The 18,721-nt window shown below is 38.4% G+C and overlaps 1 protein-coding gene across 3 annotated transcripts in view; it reads right to left on the bottom strand.

The window, feature by feature from the left end:
• The window catches only part of GRIK2 (glutamate ionotropic receptor kainate type subunit 2), a 356,698-nt gene that overhangs the window by 333,503 nt on the left and 4,474 nt on the right, over nt 1-18,721 (bottom strand). For all 3 annotated transcript variants that reach the window (XM_038133845.1, XM_038133848.1, XM_038133846.1), the window contains exon 2: nt 17,416-17,820. In XM_038133845.1, coding sequence (XP_037989773.1) covers nt 17,416-17,530 — 115 coding nt within the window. In that variant the 5' untranslated portion in view covers nt 17,531-17,820. The remainder of the gene's footprint in view (nt 1-17,415; nt 17,821-18,721) is intronic.

Below are 18,721 nucleotides of genomic sequence, written 5' to 3'. Positions count from 1 at the left end.
AGCCAAAAATAGTCACAGAATAGTAACACATTCCACAAGTGAAAACAAATGCTTACATTATTTAGTTACTGCTTGAAGATATTTCATATTTTCCTGCCTACATTTCACCCAGCTCAAGAACAGCAAAAAAAATGAGTTCTGTTCATATGATGTTGTCTACAGTTACACTGGAAACCTTTTATTGAAAGTACTGCTGAAAACAGTGCTAGTAATTTCCCAGCACCCACTGTTATTAACAGTAACAGTAAAATTTTGCTGTTAAATATCTATATTTCCAGTGATATCTAAAAAGACAATAACAGTCACTTCACCAAGAGAGCATTTCCCAAAAATTCTACAGCACATCTCAGAGGAGGTTCATTCTAAAGAACCTTCTAGGCATATGTATACCCATATGCTTTGCTTCGAGATCCATCTGTTTTGATTTGATATATATGCTTCAAAATAACATTTATTTCATGAAACATACACTGAGTGAAAGGGTCCACAATACTTGCTTTGAACAACACAGGGATTTTTTGTAAATCAATTATGTTATTTGAATATATGTTCATAAATTTGCCAAGGAAATTGCAGACTCTTTTCTGAAGCTAGAAGTTGCTTTAGGCTTCAAACAAAAATTGTGAAGTTAGGATGTACAGCAAAATTTTCATTATTATTTCTGTGAATATTTAACTTCTGTATTACTGAAGTCATTCATTACAGTCTGTAAGCCATTGAATGCTATAATTCTAAGTGGATAGGTATTTAACTAGTCTCAAGTAATCAGATTTAAGTACCTTTGCAGAATTGTTTTGTTTCACAATTATCCAGCCATGTAGGGTATACTTTTCTAAGACAAGGCTGTAAGCACATAGAATTATCCTGGATTCAATAAAACCCTGAACTTGAGTCAAGATCAAATAAATAATTTTCAGATTCTATTTGTTTACTGATGCATATTTCAACTTGTTCTTAGCATTTCCTGACTCTTTAATATAATGTGAGCAATTAATCCACCAAACTGTTAGATTCCTTAATAGACTTTTTTTTTCTGTTTACAGCTCTTTAGCCAGCCATAAAATCCCCTGCAAGCAGACTGCCCACCTTTGAGGTTACTTCAACAGTGTGTTAAAATGTGAGGGAAAACCAACCCTCCGGCAATCAGAGATTCAATATGACAAGTCTGAGTGAAGAAAAGCTTCAATAACAAAGTAGCAGCAAAATCAACTACTGTCATATATACTGGTCTCATCAGCCAAATACCAAATAATGGAAAAAATGTGGAAGGATTAATGTAAACCATTAATTTTTAGGAGTTCTCTCCTTTCAGAAAAAGAATCAGATGATGTATGATCCAGAGTGGCTGCACCCCCAGGTGCATTCCCATGCACAAATAGCAAGTATGGAAAATGCAGTCAGCATAAGAATCAAAGATTATTTGTGCAAACACTGAAAAAAATTATTATAACCAGACTGGGGGAGGAGAATTTGGTTTAATCAGGAAACAGATACCTTATTCTTGTTGACAGGTTCCTCGGAATGCTGACTCAAAACCAAACTTGAAGAATTTCATTTAATTTAAAAAATTATTACTTTATTGTGGATCAAAAAACCCCAAACACACAAAGCACACCCAAAATAAAGACCTAACAAACAAACAAACAAACCCAAAACCTCACAGATTCCAAGCTTATTCACATGTAAAAGCCGAAAGTTTTTAAACGGAAAATGTAAGGTCACTAAGCAAAACCTATGATTATCAACCAGACTTTAATTTATAAAAATCGAGTTTATCCACAGGTAAAAAACTGTTATTTTGATCAGACCAAAAAGTTTGTCTTGTGCATTCCAATAGGTGTGTCCTAATTCAAGGGGAACAGCACAGGGACATGACACAATATATATGTCTTATTTCCATAAGTAAAAGCAGGACTTAGGAAATGATTAAGTTGCTGTGTTGGCTTTTTTCTTCTCTAACACTTCATGTGGAATCCTATGACGACAACTGTTAAAATGCAATTCTAATGCTTTGCAAAGGATATGGAGGAATTTTATATCACTACTGTAAGAAATTGAACTTTTAATATTATTATTATTAAGCAGGATTAGAATGGATTTAAGAATGTTTTGAGAAGTAACATGAAAGTGAGACACCCAGTTCTGAAACACAGCCTTTCCCATGGTAATCCAACAGATGCACCTGTGAAAACTCATATAAAATCCAATTGCGGCTCATGGCTGACTAACATTCTTTTTAAAAGATAACTTCATTTATTTCATTTACTTAATAAATTTTCAGCATTTATCAACATCCTAAAAAACAACTTCCATAACTATTGGTAAATTCCCAAGAACTACAGGTGGGGATTTAAGTATGGTACTCACTTAAATTTGTGTTCTTTTAAAAGTAATATTTGGTTTTAACATGATTGAAGTTTCTCTCTCTTGTGTTTGTCTGGTCGTTACCACCATTTATCTGTTTACTGGAGTTGTATCTGTCAAAAAGGCAAGGTCATGGGAGATCCATTTCAAGAAAAGATAAATTAGATAGATAACACAAGATCCTTGACCAAGGTTTCTTAAGACTTTTTATAATGAATCATCTTATAATTCTGTCCTCAGTTTTACGTATGGTTATCCTTACAGCTCTTTCTTTTGTGCAAAGGAAATAGTTCTAGAAAACTGACACATGAAGAATCTTGGTGTATGGATGAAGACTCCAACTGCTTAAACTACACAAACACAATGTCTTTAATAAAATATCAACACCTTCATCATTATTTCCATTAAAATACTGAAAAAATAAAATAATACAGTGCTATTCCATGTAACCAGTGAGCTGATTGTTCTTCTGAGCTTTGGGATCTCAAGAGCTACTGGGCAGCTGTGAGATTACTTTGAAAAATAAACATTCTTTGATCAAGGTAATGATCAGAATGATCTACCTATTTAACAACAGTCAGTTATTTTCTTGCGCCACAGTAACATTTCTCAGCAGCACTGTTTTAGTATAGCAAGAAACTATGCTCTGTAGTTTCTGCACTCTTAAAATCATATTTTCCTGTCTTTAAAAGGATTATATCAGTGCCCAGAAGGAAAGAGAGTTTGGTTTTGGTTTGGGGGGTATTTTAGTTTGGGGTTTGGGTGGTTTTTTTTAATTATTTGTTTGGTTGGTTTAATAAATAAGATCAAAGCACTCAACTCCAAGTTTCCTATAAACTCTTTCACATTTTTACCCCAGCTGAACACATCCTTCTTTTGAGAGAAATGAGACAAGAAGCTGCCAAGTTAGATGGTAGCTTGTGTAACTAGAAACACCATCCTCCATATCTCTTCATATCCAGAGGCCATACACTTCACTGCTGACACAAACCTCAGAGAAGCAAAATTGTCAGGACTCTGTTTAGTATTTTACTAAATTACACTGGAGATCTCCAATGACAACTTCAAGTCTTTAAATTAACTATTTCTTCTACATAAATGCTGAAATAACAGTAAAAGATGTCATATGGCAAGGAAGAATATGGAATACTAATGAAACAAGGCAAAGTAAATACTTGGTAAAGCAGTATTCAGCCAAAGACATTCAGCCACGCAGCAGAAAAGCTTGTGGAAGTGTAGTAGTGAAAAATGATGATGGAAATGCAGATCATTTGTCTTTTTGCAGTTGTCAGTGAAAATATTGGTGAATGTAGTGACCAATACGTCTTTTTTTTTTAACATATAAAGCATTTTTTAAATGGAACTTGAGTTTATTTGAAAAAGTTTTGTGCTACTTTGTGTTACTGAACAAAGTGTTTCCGTAAGACAAAAAGGAAAACATTTGGTTGTAACTGAAAGAACTATTACAAATATATATATAATGTGGTAATGAAGGTAATTTTTAAAAAAAATGATAGCACTTTTTACAGAAGTTTTAACATTAGTCCTAGTTCTGAAATAATCAATGTGTTATAAATACTCTTACATATGAAGCAAACAAACCTAACTGGTTTTCTTAAAAATATGAAATTCTGTTGAAAGGTAACTAATTTCTAAAAATATTGAAAAAAGCTTTTGTTAAGAGAAGTAATTATAAAACAAGGGCAAAAAATATTTGAAAAATCAAAAGCACTGAAGTCCTCTGCATTTACAGGTCATGAACACTATAACTATGAAATATTGTACTTAAGAACCCAGAAAGCATCTGAAAATCTTAGCAGCCCTGACAGAAATTTTCTTTTTTAAATTTTGTATAACTGCACAAAAAGTCTTCACCAACCATAAAATATTACATTGATACCTAGACTAGCCCTTTTCCAGTTTTCCTCTCACTTTGCTTAACACCTTGACTACCTTTACAGTGACACCAAAGCAAATATTTTCTGGTTATCAGTGGGTTTATTTTCCCACAAAATACACAAAATTATTTTCCATTTATTAATTCAATATCAGAGCTACATGAACTGCAAACCTTAAAGTACTATTTTATTACTACTTCAGCTTCTTGGTCTTCAAAATTATGGTTCAACAGGGGTTTCATAGAATTAAAATCTCATCTGGCTTTGCACCTACTAACTATATTTGGACAGTTATCCATGTGGGTAAGCTTTTGTAGAAAATGTGCCTGATAAAATAGGGGAGTCAAATACAGAAGTAATGATAATAATCTTCTGCTTCCTCAGGAGTTCCCATAATTGCTCAGCAAAGAACTAAAAGCTCAGCATTTCACGGTTCCTTATAGTCAAGACCCAGAAAACTCACCTAGAGGTTTGTTGCAGTACTGCAGCTTTAATCTAACTAAGAGATTAAACTGTAGCAGAAATGGACTTCACTAGGCTCTACTGATTTACAGCACTGCTAGCTGAACCCTGAAACAGTGGCATAATTACCTCCCCTTAAAAGCGTACTGAAAGGAAGTTACTATGGTTCTCACAGAGGTAAATCCTCTATAAACTAAGATTTCCCTTCCACCAAGAATATTGGTCCATGGCAAAGAGAGTTGATGTCTTAACAAGTACCACTTCTACATTTCAGCAGCTGCAGTGCAGTATTGTGAGTAGGAGCGTGTATACATCCACAGCTTCATTCACAGAATTTAGTTTATCTTTTTTAGGATAGAAAATACTAGTGTTCTCTCTTTTTTTTTTTCTGTCATAATCATGCGTTACTTAGTGGGCTCTTTACTAAATTTCATGGTTTCTTGCTTGAAATTTTTTATTTTCAAGACCACTTCAAAAATATTCATGAAGATCACACCCTGTGAGAACACATTCTGCCACCTTCACAGCTCTTTGCTATCCCAGGCTCACACTACTTGTCAGGAAGCAGATGGATAATCATTATGAATCCTTCCATCAAAACCCCTGATGCACCCTCAGGCACATCTCCTGGTTTACATTAATGACAACTCCAGCAAAGGAAAGATACTCCCACTTTTTTTTTCTGCATTTGGGTCACCACAGCACAAAAAAAACCTGTGCATGTGTCTGTGTGTGCGCATTCACATGGAGCTGTACTTGTAAAATCATTGCTGCCTAGTTCCTTTGTTCAAGTCACAAGGAAAACTTTGTGACATTCAAATTATTGCCAAAAATAAGTAAACGGACTTATCATCAAAAGTACAATAATCAATTGTTAACATGGATTGGTGAAAATATTGCTGTTTACTTTAAGTATGCAACCACAGTGGAGTAGAAGACAGAGCCTCTAATTTTCTATCCTTATAACCATCAGATGGGTTCTGGTGAGTAGAACACCAGTTGTCTGTAGAAACAAAGTATAGAAGGCATCCAAAAATATGTGCTATAGCTCCTATAAACTAGAAGATGACACTAAGGACAAAAAGGAAATTGTGAACAGACTGCCTGTGGCCACATAACAGCTAAACACAACAGCTTTATCCAGTTCAAGCATCTTCCCATTAATGAAAAGAGTAAAAAAATACTCTGAAAAGCAAGCCACACTCCTTATTTGACAATAGGGTATAACCTTACTTTAAATTACAACAAAAGTACTGTTTAATGAACATTGATGATCACAGAATGATACAAATCTACAGCTCAATTTGAAATCTCCAACGTCTAGACACAAAAGGTCACAAATGGACAACACTGACTGACTAACGTTGATTTGATCTTTAAATATGACTTTTCATTGTTTAGGCAGGTTTGAAAAGACATTAGAAAATCTGATTTAATGCATTTTTGAACACATTTTTCTTAGCTGTATCACAGTCACACAGTCAGTTTCTGCAGGCATATTGAATGTCTTGAATGATAGAGTCGGCCAAGATCTGAAGAGATAAGCCTTAATAACATTCATATTTTATAGTCTTTCCTTCTCAAGGACATCCAAACAAATACATATAGCATTACTGGAATGAAGTCACACGCATCTTTCACAAATTTCCATTTTCTTCCCTCAGTTGCTTACAGATGAGGTATGAACAGGGCTTACCACTTCTCCTGAACTGACCCCATGCATACTTCTTTCAAGGCTAAGAAAAGATCAAATCTAGGCAAAAACAGATTATTTAACTCTGTTTCTGTTCTTCATATAAACATCATACTCAATATTCAATAACAAGCAGAGGATTTAACTGAGCAAGTTCTTGGTTTTAGAAAAATAAAACAATGCTTATTTTGTTGAATTAGCAGATTGTTTTGTCAAATGTTATCTTTATGTTTGATTTTTGACTAGACAGAAACAAAAATCTTACTATTTGCACAGTTGTATGTGGCCTTTTCAGGCAAACAGTGGGGTTTTTTTCCATTAACCTTCTTCAATTCCTTTCTGTTATTTGTTCAACACTGATGGCCTTGAATTCATCTGCATTATTTTTCTCAAACCACCTCCATCCCACTTATCAACTCTTTTCTTTCAACAAAATGAAGCGAACAGTGTTGTCAGAACTGTCTGGGAGCATGTCCAAGTAGTTCATTGACTGAAATAGATCAGCACCTTAAGGTATGAAGGAAAGCACCAAAAACTTAGCTTTGAAAATTGACTGGTTTAAAAGCACAGTTGTTAAGAAATACCAAGACATACTCCCTCAGTAATTGATATTTTCTTTTAAAAAGAAAAGTACCAAATTTCCCCTCGAATTAGCTACCACCAGTCATTGGCCACGCATTTGAATTTTGTCTGGAAATATTTTCAGAAATCAGATTTAGAGAGTGAAACATCAAACTTCCATTGCTGAAGGAACTAGAAGTATATATGGGTGCCTCAAAATGCCAGAGAAAATAGGTATTTTTAAGCAGTATATAAATACCTTTTTTAAAATGCGTAATCATTAACTTGAAAATGTGGCTGGGGTAAGGTCTTCTTATCATTTGAATAAAAAAACCCCACCTTTCTTAGTATAGCATACATGAAAACTGTAAACATTGTTGAACAGTAGAAATCAGATAAGTGAAGAGGTTACAAGTTAAGTTCCCTAGGGCTCAGTCCTGATATTGGTCATTAAGTGGCACAATAAGAAACAAGAATGATGAATTTTAATACTCACATGCATGCTGACAATTTATTAAAAGTACTCTATGACATTTTTAAGCATTTATTTAAATATTTGCTATTAAAATGCATAAAATGTGAACATACATATTCTCATTAATATATAATATATGAAACCTAAAACCACTGTGATTAAGCATTTAAAAAGAAAATTAATTCTGCTCTTTTAGAGTACTCTGTGTCATTCTAATTTTCCTAAAGTACCTTTTACTCAAATTCTTAACAAATAAGTATTATAGAATTTCTTTTAAAGATTTCCTGCCTTGCAGGAAATATCAATGTTCCAAATATCAATGAAGTTATCGCTTTAGAAAATAGTTTTCTCTTACAGAATATGCAATCTTTATGTTTGCTACTGTTATTTACACATATTTCTACATAGTACAATGTTTCTGATTGTGTTACAGCATTTGATCAGTAAAACAAGTAGTTCTGCTACTATTGAACTGCAGTAATCAGTGAGTATTTCATTTTCAACTTAAAAAAAAAAAAAGCAAAAGCAAAAAGCACCATCAGTCAAATCATTTTTATCATGTTGAATTTGTTTTATAGTACATGCTTCTATATTGTTAAGGTAAATAATAAGTGAACAACAAATGGAGGTGTAAAAAATGGCAGTGTGACTTTAAAAGATAATTGGGGGAAAAATTACAAGGAAAGAGAAGTTCTGGAATTAGCATCTTTGCTAATGGTAACCAGCACAGGTGGTTTGACTTGAAGAGCTTTGTATTCAACATCACTATGGACCTAATCATACAGCTTAGGAAGAATACTCCATCACCAGCTCATACAGGCAATGACTATACCTAGGATAAACTGACAAATACCCATGAACTTTAACACAATTTCTTCACTTTAGCATGACAGAAATCTAAGCCACTCTTTTTCTAAACAGCATGCTACAGCTTACAGCTTTGATTCTTATTTCACTTCATATTAACATAAGCCACTGAACAGAACGAAAGTTAGAGGACAATCAGACCTCAGTCATACAGCAAGTTATCTTATTCCAATATTTGATCCAGAAATTGTTGTTTTGAATCACTACATATAAGAACCTTTACATAATTTCCTCTCATTCATGGTGTAAATAGAAAAGAATAAGTCAACTTTGCACTAAACTCTCAAGGACCGTACATCTCTGACAATCTCAGTATTTGGTATTGACTGATGATTGAGCACTCACACAAAAATATAGGTAGAAATAGAAGAATTAATTGGTTTCCAAGTAGAATAACTGGTTTCATCAAAGTTTTGCAATCTCAACAGTTGGGGCAGGACTGAAAATATTTGCTTACGTGCTTAAAAAAGTGAAAGTCAAATTTTACAATTGTTAGCTATGAGACTCAGATTTTCTTATAAATGTTTCATGCCTATGAGCATAATTATTTTAATTATGGACTCTTTGGTAAATCATGTCCTAATTGTGCAACTTCTAAACAACAGCACAAATGTGAGTTGATTGATATAGCTGACATATGTTTAGCTCTTGAGCTGGTTGAAATAGCTGGTATATATTTAGCTCCTAGGGAAGGACAAAAGCCCAAATGGATGGCAAGTTCAATAAACTAATCCTTAATAAATTTACCCAGATTATTACTTAATCATGTATATGCTTTATTTTTAAGATTTTTTTTTTTTACATTCAGTATCAATTACCTTAGGACAAAAAACATTTTAAATAGCTATTTCCATATTCAGAGAAATGCAATTTTAAATATTGTACTGGACATACCTAAGGAACTACATATGAAGATGGCACAGTTTTTCAGAGTGAAATATTTCTGCACCTTTTGAAGCAAGCTTGATAAGCTTTATTCAATAAATTTCTGTAAAGTAATCAGCTAAATATATGTGCTCACAAACAAGTCCTTATTTACAGGACTAAGTATGATTATCTATTGTAAAAACAAGCACCACCCACTTGCTGGCAAGTTTTTAGCAGAATAAGTGAGTGGTCTCTGATTCAGCATTTTTGTATTTTTATGTCAGAAAGAAACTGATGGCCCATTTATATAATAATCTTTCCCTTTTAAATTTCCATCTGAAAAAAATTAGTTCAATATGTTGCGATAGACACCAAATTCTGGGGAGAAAACAAAAAACCCCACTCAGTCCACTTTGACTTCCCCACATTGCTGATTCCATGAGACACATGGTTCATCTAGCCTAACTTAAGCCACCTAAGAGTTATCTAGCTTAAGTCAACCTTGTCTAATCCTTCTGCCTCTTTCACTTTCCAAACGCTGCAGAGGAGCCCTAAGGCATGGCTTAGACTAGGAGTTTAGTTTCAAGACGGAAATGAGGACTTCCAGACTTTTTACTTTTTCCATGGATTTTCCCAGAAAGTTAGAAAACGAAGACCTTCCAAGAAGGGCCAGGGAAAAAAAAAATATATATATTCATGTATAGATTCCTCTTCCATATAAGTACATTCCTCTTTCATACAAGCAATCACTTTCCAATTCACCCTTTCAAAATAAATAAGGAAAAAGACAAAGTGCAAGGAAAGGATCAAATAGACGATGAAGGTAAGAAAATTTTTTAAAAAACAACCAAACAAATATTTTTCTTTCAAAATTATTCTGCCCATCCATGAAACCACATTTTTCCATTTGACTGTAAATATATGATGCTAACCTTTAGCTATACATATTGAAATCAGATAGCATGTTTTCAAATTAGTAAACAGAGACATACAGCAAAATATAATGATAAAAGAAAAGTGGGGGGGAAAAAAGTAATCATAATTTGAATTTAAAAGGACATCCAGTCTCCCACAAAGCAGTGCCTGACAGCAAAGTAGGAAAGCTCTCCCTGGACTGTTCTTCTGTCAGTTATAAAGCCTTATACAAGAATTAATGATTCTAACAAAGAGATTTTTTTTTTCATGATGGAAGACTGACAGACACTTTCAACACTCCTAGTTCAATCGATTTCAAATCCAAATAATGTGGTTTTGGGGAAAAAAAAATAGGTTTCAAAGAGTCTATGAGTGGAAATGCTAATATAATAAAACACACATTCACTTAATGTGCATTAATGTATTTCTCCAAAAATTAAAATCTCTAAAACCCATACATGAATTTTCCTTCCAACACATGGATAACAAAAAAGTTTACTTTGAACTAAGAACAAACTTTGTGATCTAAATGCTACAGTGTAGCTGTGCTTTAAACTACTCCTACTGTAGCCTCCACTCACAATACCAGCAGGGAAACTCTTTTTCTATGTCCCAGGCAGAAACACCTGGAAATGGAAACACTTTAAAAAATCTGTTACCTAAAAATGCATATTTCATTTCAAAGCAACCTACCAAACACATTCCTAGATGAGTTACTCTGTTTCAATAGCATTTTGGACTAGAAGAATAAGGTTCAAGGAAATCTGAATCATGACTGATCCAAGTCACTTGCAAATGTTGATGCGAGCCTAACTGCAGCAATGCAAAAAGAGCAGTCTTGACTTGAGCATTTGCCCCCATTTGTCACTTCTACATTTTGCCTAAAGGAAAAAAAAAACACGGTGGTTTTAATTCATTAAGAAGTACTTTTTAATGAAATTTAGATTATGTTTTTGAGTTTGCTAAGTGTTTTACATAGCTCTACTATAACGCCTGCTTTATCCAAATCTGGCTGAGCTCCAGTATTGGAATAATGATCATCACATGTTTGTTCTGTACTCTTTGCATTACTGAGAGCTTTAGCTGTTTAAATTGAAGGTGCCCAACACTATTGTTTTATAACAAAGGAATCAAAGGATTCGGGGGGAAATGGGACAGGACTGAGGAGAAGAAAGGGGGGAACACAGCATGGATGGCACGGGACACGTAAAAAATTATAAGTATTAATATGACAGTAATCTTTGATTCTCCATATTCCCGTTCAGATGTGACAGCATAATGACATTATGCCATTGTGTTATCATGCTGTTTAATCTAATCTTCCAACATACATTACAGCATAACACCATAAAAAGCTTATTCAGGAAAAATTAATTTGCTTTGCAGATTGGGAATATGGAAAAAGGGCCCTCTCTATTTTCTCTTTTGCATTATTGACATACCTTCTAGTAATTGTTCCTCTGAAAGAGATTAAAGAGGATGAAGGTTAAAACTCAGAAACAGACCAGGTAAATATATTAAGTAGGGTACAAAGATCTGCTATATTTACAATGACTACAAAATATTTGGTTTGCTTTTTTCCCTAAATTGAGGGGATTTTCTCTGGTATAAAATAAATACATAAATAAATGGGAGGGGGGAGAAGCTAAATCTAAATTAATAAAACTAAACTCTAATATTTGAGTTTAGAAAAATCTCTTTTTCTCTTTTTTTTTTATCTCTGGTGGCAGAAACCATTTATTTCAGCAACCACATTTAAACTGGAGGCATTACTTGAACATTGCATCTCTTCAAAGGACAAGTAGCAGTCAGTAAGAAGCAAGTTATCAGTAAGAACAAGCAGTCACTAAGAATACAAGCTATCAAGCAATTGTGTGAAAATCATTTTATGACACTATTGCTGTTCCAAACACTGGGTGAAAGGATCTGGGGATATTCCAGAAAGCCCACACTGATGAAAGCTTTCTTAACCTACATTAAATCTTGATAATGCAATAATGAGTATTTTAAAAGGATAAGTCTAATTCCTCTATCTAGTGCAATAAAGACTGTATACAGCTAATCAGCTTTGCCCTTTCAATTAAACTCGTCCAGGACGTTCTATGTAGTCAGCACCCTGAATGAGTCATTAAAATTCTCGTTCTGTAAGAGTTGTGTGCAGTGCACCGTTGTTTCTAAATTCCATTAAATCCAAACGGTCTTTATCGCCCCATGACCACTGTGACTTCAATCAGCCAATTTAATTACCTTACAAAATTGTCAGCAGAAGCAGCAAAGAAAAACAGGAAGGGTTGTGACGTTATCAAATTGAAATCTTCCTCTGTGCTGTTTAATCTAGACCAGTCAATAACAATGCTTCTCACCTCCTTGCTGCCTTCCCGAGGCTCTTAACCTTACTCTTCTTTCAAAGATTCCTGTTGTTGTTTGTAAGACTGATTTTGAACTCATCTTCCTGAGGATGTTAACAGATATTGAAAGCTTCTTCTCCTTGGCAGTAAATTTTTCATTGGCTCTGAATGCTGGACTTGTCAAGACACAGACCCCTGAGGGCTGCCATGAGAGTTTGGCTTGCAGATTTTCATCACACTCTTGATCTGAAGGCAGACTGCTTTCCCCACTTAAACAAGATATGTAGATTCTTTTGTTTCTCTCAAATAAAGGCAGAAACCTTACCTCCTCCCGCTAAAAGGATGTCAATACAAAATCCAAAGGAAAGAAAGGATACATCCAAGAGGGTCAATGCAAGTCCCTTACGAAAACTCCACTCGATTACCCAGCAGGTATTTTTTACTTGACCTCTTGTCTCATACATCTGCACAGAGCTAGTTCCCACTGCTGTGCCATGACTTCGCTGGTTTTAATTGCTACAATTTTAAAATGGTCTCCTGAATCCCAGAATCATGTGTTTTGACACCCACTGTCACCTCCACAGGCAGTGGATGCATTGACTAAGCCTCTTCTCTGGTTTTGCCACACTGGAGCTCATAAAAACAATTACATGGAGATAAACTCAATCTGTTTGAGACAAAGGAGCTCAACTAAGAAGTGTCATGTCAGACGAAACCCATATTAAATCTTCACAGAGGAAGACTCAAACATCTAGCAATTCCCCTCTGGGGGTTCCCACAAAGGAGTTGAAAAAGGAGGAGGATTTTTCCTAAATCACAAAGAGTACATGATTTTATAATGTTTTATTTGCTATGACTATTAATTTTTGTAGGGCAACAGGAAAGTGCTAGCCTTCATGAGGACTCGGTGCAGTATTTTTTAGAAAAAAATATTTTAAAAATACTCACTAGTAAGAAATGCTTCTGGTGAGAGTTCAAAACTCTTCCTTTTTCCTTTGAAAAGTTTTTCCTATCTCTCTTGACTTTCCTTTTGCTTTTAAGCTGGAAGAAGCCACATGCGCGCACACACCCTTCCTTTGTAGCTCATTGTAACACAAAACATTCAGCTCCCTCTCTCATCTGCTTCAAGTCAGGCAACTCCAAAGCACCAAAAAGTTAAAACTACAGGTATATGCCTCTACTTGTCTTTACCCTTCTTGAATGTCCTGAAGAAAATAAAACATCACACAAAGTGGGTTAAAACTTATCAGGTAAGCGAACACCCTGCAGTGTAGATCTTTAGTCTTCCACCACATTTCCAGGAATAATGAGAGCAAATACAGTGGCCAAACCTCTTTCACCTTCCTGTCACAGGTCTCTCTTCACACCTTTGCTGTAGGAAAGGGGAACTGCTCACAGCAGTAGAGACAAGGCCGGAAACGGGCAGTTTAAATTTAAAATAAATAAATAAATAAATGAGCAATTTAGAGCACTGCAGACTTCAAAGCGCTGACAATCAAGCTCCATGTAGTGGTTGTAAGTGGGGAAAAAAAGGGGGGTTAAATAGCCCAGGCTCTTACTGCCTTGGGCAAGAAAAGGGGTGGGTTTCTGAAAACACAGATGAGCAATTACAGGTGTTCGACAGCTCTTAATGGACTTGTTAATTCAGCATTTAGGGGACAAGGTGTTGAGATGCCTTCAGGAGGTAAAGGCAGACCTAAGAAACCCAGCCCGACGTGCCGTGCCCCACGTCGTGGGCAGAGGGGCCGATGGGCTGGGCTCGGGATCCGCCGAGTTCCCTGGAATTTCTTGGGAGCCGCTGCCATGGGTCTGAGCATACACAGGAGCAGTGAATCGGAAAGCTGCGAAATGTGATCCCCGATAACGTAAAGGATGTGCCGGTGGTCACGTATTTTGGCTTTTGTTCGGTGCCAAGTGATAAGAAAAAGGTTTCCATCACACTTAGCACAGCGGAGAGACAAACACTAAGCTGCTGCTTTTCTCCCTCGTCAAGGTGGGACTTATCCTTTTATCCGCATCAGTGGTTTAGGGCTGGCCCCGTTTGACACCCTCGAGTACCGTATAGACAAACCTTCAGCGTTCCCTGGGCTCGCTTGTGGGAATCTGTTCAGAAAGGGCAAGGGAGGCAGCTTGGTTGCATGCCCCAGGAGGAAATGTGGCATTCAGGAAGCAATGTAGCATTCAGGAATGGTGTGATGCCCGAATACCACGTCGCCCAACTCCAGCAGCAGCAACAGGCAGGTGTCCAGATGCCTAAGCAAGTGTCGTTGGGGAGGGAACGGTGCCGTCGCACCAGCCTCTCTCCGTGTTTGCTCCATAAGGTGCAGACAGAAATAACCTCCCGAATTTGACAAATAGCCCAGGCGGTTCACCTTCCCTGTGTGGTTGCTAAAAGGTAGCTTTAGAGAGAGGGGAGGGGAGAGAAAGGACATGCTGGCTAGTCCCAACAATGAGAGGAGCCGTGGGAAGGACAATGCGAATCCATGGTGGCTAATTTGCACAGGAGGAATGAGGGGGCTGCAGCTCTGGCAGGCTTCAAGCTCTCCCCTGTTGCCATAGCACTGCTGGCTGAGGAAGAAGAGCGGGGGCTGGCAGGCTGCCTTCTGGAGGGAATCTCCTCAGCTCTCCCTTCTCCTAGGGAAGGACTCCACGGCATCCCGTCCTCCTGGTCGCAAGGACATCCCAAAGGGACTGATAGCACGGGAACCCAGAGGGGGCGGTGGGGAATTCCCCTTCAGAAATAACCAAAGCTTTTTCGCAGCTCAATCCCTGCTCCCTCCCTCCACCCTGACATGCCCTATGCAGAGACAGAGACGCCAGACTTTGGAGAAGGCGTGGAAGTTCTCTCGTGGTCACAGACAGAGTGACTTAGCCTGGACTAAGCTACATCCAGACTCCTTTAAAGCAGAGATGTGCAACAGGCCTGGATAAGCAAGGCAAAAGTCTTTCTGCTCTTCTCACGTCTAAGATTCTCCACAACAAAATAAACTTACCAACTGTTTCCTACCTACTTTTAATGTTCAGTGATGGTTTGGCGACAATTCTTTTCAAAGATAGGCAAAAGCAGGCAGAGATGCAGAAACGGATTTCTACTTCGTTGCTACAGTGGAGTGAGCACAACTCGTTGGCCAGCTGTGTGACCAGAAGGCAGCTGGGGAGGGAAGTTAGCCCAGTAAAACATAGGCAAGCACCACCATGTCATGTCAGTGGGTAACAGAGACGTGCTGCATCACCTTTCAGCCGCGGGACTATTTATTGCTCTAACGCTTGCCAAAGCGCTGTCTCTCGGGCTGTCTCTAGAGATACACCGGACTAACAGTTCAGAGGGAATGCTACTCTAAAGGAAAGTCCACCTCTCGCTTGTGCTGTGACCAGGAAGATGTTTGTTTACATAGCTATACCTGAAAGTAACTCGGGCTCCTAGAGACAGACTCTCGGGACCCATGGAAAGACAGACAGCCGGCGAGAGCCACATTACAGGCATCCTAGCACTAAACTCACGGCGATGATTATGGATCAAACTGATTGCAAAATAGACCCCACAATGATATATGGGCCCGTTTAGCCATGTCCAAAGAAACAGGCATTCCTGAGGACGGTTGCTAAGAGCAACGTGCCATAAGCACCACCTTTAGACCAGATGGAAGCAGGAAAAAAAAGTGCTGCTAGGAATTCAGAGATTGGTAACAGCCTGGTGACTTTTTAATCATTACTCACCTTCCCCTCCATATAAAACCTTGTGCGGGGGTGCTGAATTAAATTAAAATAGATACAAACCAAAGCATTATCCCCAGGCAAAGGCAAGAGATTTCTGTGCCCCAAAGAAATGGATGCAGTGGCTGCCACAATTTATCACGGACAGCGGGAATGTGGGAGATCCGCTCTTCCTCCATCCACCCGTGCCGTCGGCAGGCACAGAGGATGCTGCTTGTATGAGGGAGCAATTTTCAGCCTGTCCCTTCCCGGCCGCCCCCCGCCCCGGCTTGCCCGCTGTACCCGGGCGACCAGGAGGATGCTGATGCGGGGCTCCCATCGTATCTCGCCCCGGACTAGCAGCGAAGGACATCCCCGGCCGCACAGACCCCTTCGGACCTGCTTTCCGAACTTTCCGTCCTGCCCTTCCTCGCTGCAAAACTTCTGTAGAAGATGCAGCGGCTGGAACTTGTCCCTCGCTTGCTTGCTTAGACACACGAACATGCGCGCTTGCACAAGCAGAGCTCTTAAGGTTAGTGCCCTGGTCCAGCTGGGATAGCCTTTAAACTGTAAACCCTCTCTATTCTTGAAATGTCATTCTGATCTGCTTGCATTTTTTTTTCTTTTTCCCGGGAGAGGGAGGAACTCCTACAACTTTCCTCGCATAGAAAAGCTGTGCTTTTGAAGGGTACCGCAAAAGCTCTTCCCCGAGCACCGCTCAAGACATAAATCATCTCTTCTCTAACCCTAAACGCCACTCAAATGTCAAGCAAACAGACAGATACTTCAAGGGAAATCAGCCCACAGGTCTCAAATCACAGCTTTACGCCCGCACGGGATCGGCTCGGGGGGATCAGAGACGGGCGGCCGAAACTTAACAACTACTTGACAGGTTTTCAACTGATCAATCACAGAATTAGCCATGCTTTTCCCTACTATGGAAACAATGAAGCAAAACAATGGAAACAATTACGAGGAAGCCACACAAGCTGCGCAGAGCCTTAGGCAACCACGTTCGCCAGTCTTTTTTCTATTGTTATTATAATTATCATCACCATCGTGCCGTTACTACGGCTACAATGAGCAGCAGCGACGGAAAAAAAAAAAAATCACACAGCAATTCATCCCTCCGGATGCAAAATAAAGAGGGACTTCGCTCCCCGACTCCGGTAGCACGTCCCAGCTCTCCCCCAGCATCCCCTTCTGAGTCAATCCTACGCATATCACATTCAGGCTTAAACACACAATGAAAAAAGTGTCGGGAAATCTTACCAAATCTTAATACATGTGTGGTTCCTTGAGAATATCCAATCCACAGTAAGCAAAGAAGGAGTCTAATGGTGCATCTGAAGACTGAATTAGTTACAATATGGGAAATAATCTTCATGATGTTTCTATGCACACTCGCGCTGCCTTACTTCCCCCTTCTAAGCCGTCAGGTTTCCCGGTAGGGTGAGAACGAGGATACGTAAACTGATGGCCCTCAGACACGATCACGGCATGGTCACAGAGAGAGCAGAGAGTCTACGCTTCCCAAACCCATTAGCAATCCCTGCATGTTCTTCATTCACTGCGCCAAGGAGCAACCTTCAACTGCAAGGAATGGTGGGACATCCATGTTAGTCGGGGGAGAATCCTTGAGAAATCCAAACACACACAGTGTCCAGCCGAGTAAACCTGGGAGGCGAGAAAGGAGGAAAATCAATAGGTAATCCGGCTCGAGAGATCGCTGAGGTACCGCCACATAGCGAGCGCCCGCCGTTTCACTGGCGGAGCTTTTGCCGTGCTCCCATTCTACTGCACTGCTGCACAGCTTCTGACGCGAAGCCAAGATTAAGTGAGAGAAATTGAGATAGCTCTTCTCTGCTTAAGGCTGCCTGCCAGACAGCCTTCCCAATTTCTATTATGCAACCGATCTGATTGCCCAGATTTGTCGGAGGGAAAAAAAAAAAACAACAACTAGCTCGGTTATATTTACATGCTTCTTATTGTTATTAGTTATTCAGTTGTTCTGAACAATGGCTATAAGGGGCGGAGGGGGGGCGGGGGGCCGGTGTGGGGTGGGGCGGGGGTGCTGCTCGGAGGGAGAAGGGAATCGTTTGTTTGAAAATCAATTCCTGTATTTCAATAGCTGACTGCTTGGGTCGAGATCACTCAGCTTTAGAGCTGTGAAAGAGAAGGCTGGCAACAAAGTCATGCAGGTTATCAGAGTAACGTTCAGGTTTGGGGAAAAAAAAATAAAATCATTAACTATTACTCATTTTAATGCATGAAGTAGGATAAATGCTATGGCTTGTGTACTGACTGTCCCTAGGAACTTGCTCCGGACTCAGTGATAACGGAGCACCAGGCTGCTTTTGCAAGGTAACAGGAATCGGCAGCGCTGGAACAACCTTGTTGAATGCACAGACTTGTTTTGCTAAACTTGCCTGAAATTACAGTGTCACTTAAAAGACAGTAACGAGGGGGTTCACTAGTTTATGATTTTCACTTTTTTCTGCCACTCTCTTATTTTGCACCCTGCTTTCCTTTCACTCCAGTATTATGGAAATGTTGCTGTTCCTCCCCATACTATGAT

Source organism: Motacilla alba, chromosome 3, assembly GCF_015832195.1.
Source record: "Motacilla alba alba isolate MOTALB_02 chromosome 3, Motacilla_alba_V1.0_pri, whole genome shotgun sequence".
Classification (NCBI taxonomy): Eukaryota; Metazoa; Chordata; class Aves; order Passeriformes; family Motacillidae; genus Motacilla; species Motacilla alba.
This window is presented reverse-complemented; position numbering and strand designations above follow the sequence as displayed.